Source organism: Bactrocera dorsalis, chromosome 2, assembly GCF_023373825.1.
Source record: "Bactrocera dorsalis isolate Fly_Bdor chromosome 2, ASM2337382v1, whole genome shotgun sequence".
NCBI lineage: Eukaryota > Metazoa > Arthropoda > Insecta > Diptera > Tephritidae > Bactrocera > Bactrocera dorsalis.
In genome coordinates this window covers 105,093,104-105,099,103 of record NC_064304.1, presented here as the reverse complement: position 1 = coordinate 105,099,103, position 6,000 = coordinate 105,093,104, and the positions used below count along the sequence as shown (strand labels likewise).

At 36.0% G+C, this 6,000-nt stretch overlaps 1 protein-coding gene across 1 annotated transcript; it reads right to left on the bottom strand.

Annotated features, from left to right (window-relative positions):
- Window positions 1-5: 5 nt before the first annotated feature.
- Window positions 6-2,273, bottom strand: LOC105222484 (putative SERF-like protein). The gene is made up of 3 exons (XM_011199831.3): window positions 2,094-2,273; window positions 896-1,001; window positions 6-828 (listed from the first exon to the last, which is right to left on the bottom strand). The coding sequence occupies exons 1-3, from the start codon at window positions 2,098-2,100 to the stop codon at window positions 753-755; spliced, it is 189 nt and encodes a 62-aa protein (XP_011198133.1). The 5' UTR covers window positions 2,101-2,273; the 3' UTR covers window positions 6-752.
- Window positions 2,274-6,000: the final 3,727 nt, after the last annotated feature.

Sequence of the window (6,000 nt, the reverse complement as noted above, 5' to 3'; positions counted from 1 at the left end):
TTGACTTGGATTTCGCATATTTATTTGTATATAATTTTTTGTGTTGCATAATATCGCCTTAAAATACTAAGTAACTAATTACTAATTGAATTCTTTAATTTCTCTCTCATTTCTCCCTTGTTAATGGTCTGCAATATGAACATTGCAAGTTGTTGGTCGTGGTATATACTCATGTTGCTAGTTCTAGATGCTTTTCAACTTAAGTCGTTATCTAAAATTGTTTTATTTTTGTTTTTCAAAATTGTAGCAGTTATAACTCTGAATTTTCGTAATTTGTTTATTCCATCTTAAATGTTAAAATTTAGTCAGGTAAAAATAACGTTAATCACTATCATCATCATGTTTAGAGAAAATATATAGCGGGGAAAACTTACTGGTAAATGTTACAAAATTAAATGATAAAATGATATATGATGTATACATGTTTGGGTAGGTATGTGGAAGTGAATTTGGTTTTCGCAGCTCTAGCGACAGCAATCTACAAAGCAATTTGTTGTTTTCAAAAATTTCCTAAATTATTCTCCGAGTAGTTGCTGTGTTTACGTCATTCAGGTTTGCACTTTATGTTTTGTTTACGTTTCAACATTTTTCCACGCATGTCTTCAACCAGTTAGAAATGCGCGCTAGAGTTCTAGTAGATATGAAAAATATAGCAGCGGAACAACTGATGATTTTATAGAGATGCAACTTTTGAAAGTCACTAATTTTAATGGCTGCTAACTTATTGGATTGCTGCGGCTTATTACGATTATTTAACTTTTTCCCGCGGCAGCCGCACGAGCTTCCTCTTCTTTCTTTTTCTGTTTCTCTCGCATCAACTCAGCATCTCTATGAGAGTAAAGTTTTGTTTTTTTATTTCAAATACATAAAATCAATAATACAGGGTGATAAATACCTTGCTTTTCGTTGTTCCACCGTCAAATTATCATTTCGTTTTCCCTTACTTAGTTCTTGATTCTTTTTCTGGGCCTTTTGGCGGGCAAGATCTCTCTGATTTCCACCTGAAAATTCATATAATAAAATACGTTTATATATTGATAAATGTACAAATATATTTAAATTGAAATCTTCATGTAATACATTTTATTTAAATGAACTATAATAAGTTTAAAATTATTTACGGTTTCAATTAATAAAAAAAACTATTAATACTAAGCAGTAATTGTGACTATTACACTTTTGTGTTAACTAATATTGCGATTTCGCAGACATTGGAATAACGAAGCACTACGGAATCATGTGCCACGAAGAATTAACACTTATTAAATGTAAATAAGGTTTTTAATTTTTGGGAATCATTTTGCTATCAATCACTTTATCTCTATATTTATATTGGTTATCGTGTTTTATTTAAGTCAGGTTCAATAACGTGTTTTATTTTCTAGAAACTATCCACACAGAAATACATATTAATGGCTTTTGAAAACATATGCATACATTTTAAAACACTTCTGTTTTGTTGTATTCTTCAACTAATGATTGCGATAATAAGGAAATGTTTATACCGGTTTTATTTTTTATATGTATTTATACATACATAGGCATAGTCACAAATTTTATCGTTGTTGTTTACAAAGTAGGTATAGCTTAAGTCAGCCATATATAACAAATTGCATGCATTGTCATTTGATAAGAAATACACCTACAAATATTTACATATGTATATACCAAGGGAGTTTACTGCTTACGTGATTACTGTACTATAATCATTAGAGCTCAAGTGGTGTATTCAGTTGTTTCTCCATCGAAGACGTTAATTACCGTCAAAAAGTATTCAACTAATAAACAAATCCACACCTTAACTAATATTTAAATAATGCGCATGCACATATAGCTTATTTTGCATGTGTACGTGCATTCCACATGTAAGTCAGCAGATGAGCTGTTTTGCCAAAATTAATTTTAATGGACTGTATAAAAAATTATTTCAACGTCCATTATTTATAACAAATTTTTCGAAGATAAGCTTGCACTAACATGTCATCAAATTTCTTGTGATGGACCACTTTCAGATCCAAGTAAGCGTAACCAATTGAAAACTTGTACACTGATATAATAATTATTAAAACACTTTGTACGAATTTAAAACTTACGTGTCATGATTAGTGTGTTGAGGTATAGTATCCAGCAAAATTATTTACAATATTTAAGACTTTATCCGTGGCCGAAACGCCTGTCGAAAAATTTTCACTTCTATCGTTCTCGATTATTCTATTAATTTTATTGTCAGACAATTCGCTGAGGTAACTCGTTGTCTACGCTCAATGCACTCGTTAGTTGTTTGTCAAATCGTCATTGTGGTTGTATCAGCAGGGTTGCTCCTCTGTGTTATTATAGCGAAGTTATAGATGTCGCCTAATACGGGTGTATAAAGTGATAGCTTTGTTCTTCAACTGCTAATAGCTGCTAGCTATCAGGAAGAAGAAAATTGAAAGTTAGTCGCACAAATAAGAAAAAAAATTGTTGAATGTTCTATATGCAGTGTAGGACACTGAATTATTAGGAGATACCACAAAAAACTTGGTAAAAGGGCAACGCTTGTCGGTAATAAAAATTTGACTAAACCGTTTCATACTTAACTCCTCTTCGTCGATTTTAAAGCTGATTTTGACAGTACGAAAATTCCTTTATGCCGCTAAATCTGAATTCGGTATCCCAGAAAAACTAATACGGGTGTGTAAACTGACGTTGAGTAATACCAAAAGCTCCGTCAGGATCGGAAAGGACCTCTCCGAGCCGTTCGATACTAGAGGTTTCAGACAAGGCGACTCTCTATGACGATGATATTGATATCATTGGCTTCAACAACTGCGCCCTTAATTCTTTCTTAAGAATTGATAAGGCAGCGAAGCAAATGCGTCCGGTGGTGAACGAGGAACAAGCAGTCGTCGCATTCGCGACTTGGCTCCCACGTCACCGTTGGAGTCATAACATCGAAGTCGTAGACAATTTCGTCTATCTTGGAACCAATATTAACACCAACCACAAAGTCAGCCTCGAAATCCAACGCAGAATAACTGTTGCAAACAGATGGGTTTATCTGCATGGATTAAGTACCTCCTTAAAATTAGTATAATGGAGTCAAATCTCCAAAATTTCATCGCAATAGATTGATGATTTCTTTTATTATATATGATTGATATCGATGTGGAGATCGATCCCAATCCATCTGGCAATGGGTTTTAAGAATCTAAACTAGACGCAAGGCAATGTAAAAAGGGTGCCCAAAACACGAAAAACGTTTACTACAATTTTGTAATGTATGCGGAACGTGTCAATCAGTTGGTTTGACAGCTGTTGTCATAGAAAATTTTATAAATTCGTATCCACCGTATTCTCCAGATCTGTCCTGCAATGACTTTTTTCTGTTATTAGATCTTAAAAGAATGCTCGCTGGGAAGAAATTTTTGTTGAATGAAGATGTGATCGCCGAAACTGTGGCCAATTTTGGAGCAAAATGCAAATCGTACTACATAAATGGTATCGAAAATTTGGATGGTCCCTATAAGCAGTGCATCACCCTTGAAGGGAACAGTGTTGAGTAAAAATGCGAATTGAAAGTCTGGGGATCATACCAGAAGCCATCTGTAGAAGTTGTATGGGGTGGAAACAAGTCAACACTTCCTTCTTAACTGTCCCGAGTTTGGGAGGCCAAGACTTAAGCACTTAATAGCGCGTACTTTCCTACCTACCTTCCATCCTACCGAGCTGGCCGCTACTAAGAGTTTTGCTAATTTATAAGTTCGAACACAGGAGTTCTTCTTTTCTATGGTCTCACAATGGACTACATATAGTAGTCCACGTGCGATCTTTGACCAGCTATCTAACCTAACCTATTATATGATAAGCCGGGGACTTTCTATTGACCTGTTACAGCTGTTGTCATAGAAAATTCTATAAATCTAAAAGAGCACCTTTTTCCCTTGATGAAACGTATATGTTACGAGAACAAAAAAAACTACAAATAAACAAATATTTACTAAAAAAATACTTCTTACATATGTATAAGTATAATTGTATGCATAGATTCACTATATGCGCATGCGCTGTAACCACTTTTTTCCAGCATTCTAACCATCATTCTCTTTATACGTATGCAAGTATGTATGTATGTATGTAAATCTAACCTTAAACCCACAAATCATTTTTCGCGCTGTTGTTGACTTAACTGTCAGCGCTGTTGCTCGCTGCTCGCTGCAATCCATTAAGTTGTTATAATCAAATTATTTGCGGTAACAGTAATTTCACATGTCACACAAGCGCCGTTTTTTAACACTGATTGTAGTAGCTCGTCCAAACGACAATAACACTACCGTTTTTTTACACGTTACATTTACATTTTACAAAGCCAAATTACTCGCCATCAATCCACATGTGGATGCTACATGCTCAAACAAATCCGCCACCACTGAACTAAAAGCCAAGCTGAGCCAGCGAAAAAAGAACTATATAAAATTGGAAATCAAGCAAAAAAGCAAAGTGACATGCCTTTGAACGCCTGGAAAATCCATCAGCATGCGCCTAATCAAATATTATTTCTATTTTCACTGCCTTTGCCTTGCATGCACATTAGAGTGGATCGATTTTTTTTACTATAAAATCGCGTATGATTCTGTAATGTAATAAAGGTCACGGGTCATTCTGAACAACTTTGCTTAAGAGACCATAAGTCTAAAACCAGTTTCGAGCCAGCCACTTTTAAAGCGAAGTTCAAAAGAATATTCGATATAGTTGTTCGATCTGACCAATTCCGACCAATCTTCATTAGAATATCAAAACCGCATGCATCTACGTATTAAATTTCATTCGGATATCTCAAAAACCGACGAACAAATTTTGTTGACCTAGAAAAAACTTTGCGCTTAGACAAAGTTGTTCAGAATGATCCGCAGAACATTTTCCGCATAAGCGATTTTTCCTTTTTTTTTGGGCTTACTGTAAATCAACCCACTCTAATGTATACCACACTTTTCCAGAAAACTACTGTCAGTATTTCAGTATACGAGGGCTGTCCGATAAATAACCGACCTAACCATGATGCATGCGACTTTTTCAAAATTTTTTTTTTTATTTTTCTACATAGTCTCCTTGTAACTCCACACACTTCTCCCAGCGATGCTCCCATCTCTGCAACCCTTCCAAATAGTACTTTGCGTCTTTGTCTGCAAAATACGAGTTCACGAAAGAGATTGCCTCCTCATTTGACGAAAATCTCTGGCCGCCGAGCGCAGTTTTAAGTTGAGGAAACAAAAAAAAGTCGCTTGGTGCTAGATCCGGTGAATAAGGTGGATGGTCAAGCAGTTCGAACCGCAATTCGTGGATTTTCGCCATGGCGACTGTTGAGGTGTGAGATGGTGCGTTGTCTTGGTGGAACGAGACTGTCTTTTTTTGCAAATGTGGCCGATTTCTTCCTTTAGCTTGTCCAATAATGATGCGTAGTATGCTCCTGTTATAGTTTTTCCTTTTTCAAGATAGTCGATAAAAATAATTCCATGGCTGTCCCAAAAAACACTCACCATCACTTTCCCAGCCGAATACACAGCTTTAGGTTTTTTTGGGGCTGGTTCCCCCTTTTCAATCCACTGTTTAAATTGGATTTTTGTTTCGGGCGTATAATGATGAATCCAAGTTTCGTCTACAGTTATCAATCGGCGCCAAAACTCGGTTTTATTGCCTCTAAACTGAGCCAACAGAGCGCTGGAAATGTTCATGCGCGCACGTTTGTGGTCTAGCGTAAGCAAACGCGGCACCCAACGCGCGGACAGCTTTCTCATGCCCAAATCTTTAATATGTGACAAACAGTTTCTTTTGACATCTTCATAATCTCAGCTATTTCCCTAACTTTAATCCGGCGGTCGTCTAGTACCAATTGATGAACTTTAGCGATGTTATCGTTAGTGGTTACAGTTTTTGGACGCCCAGGACGTTCATCATCTTCCAAGCTCTTGCGACTACGTTTAAATTCAGTTGCCCAAAATTTTACGGTGGTAAACGATGGTG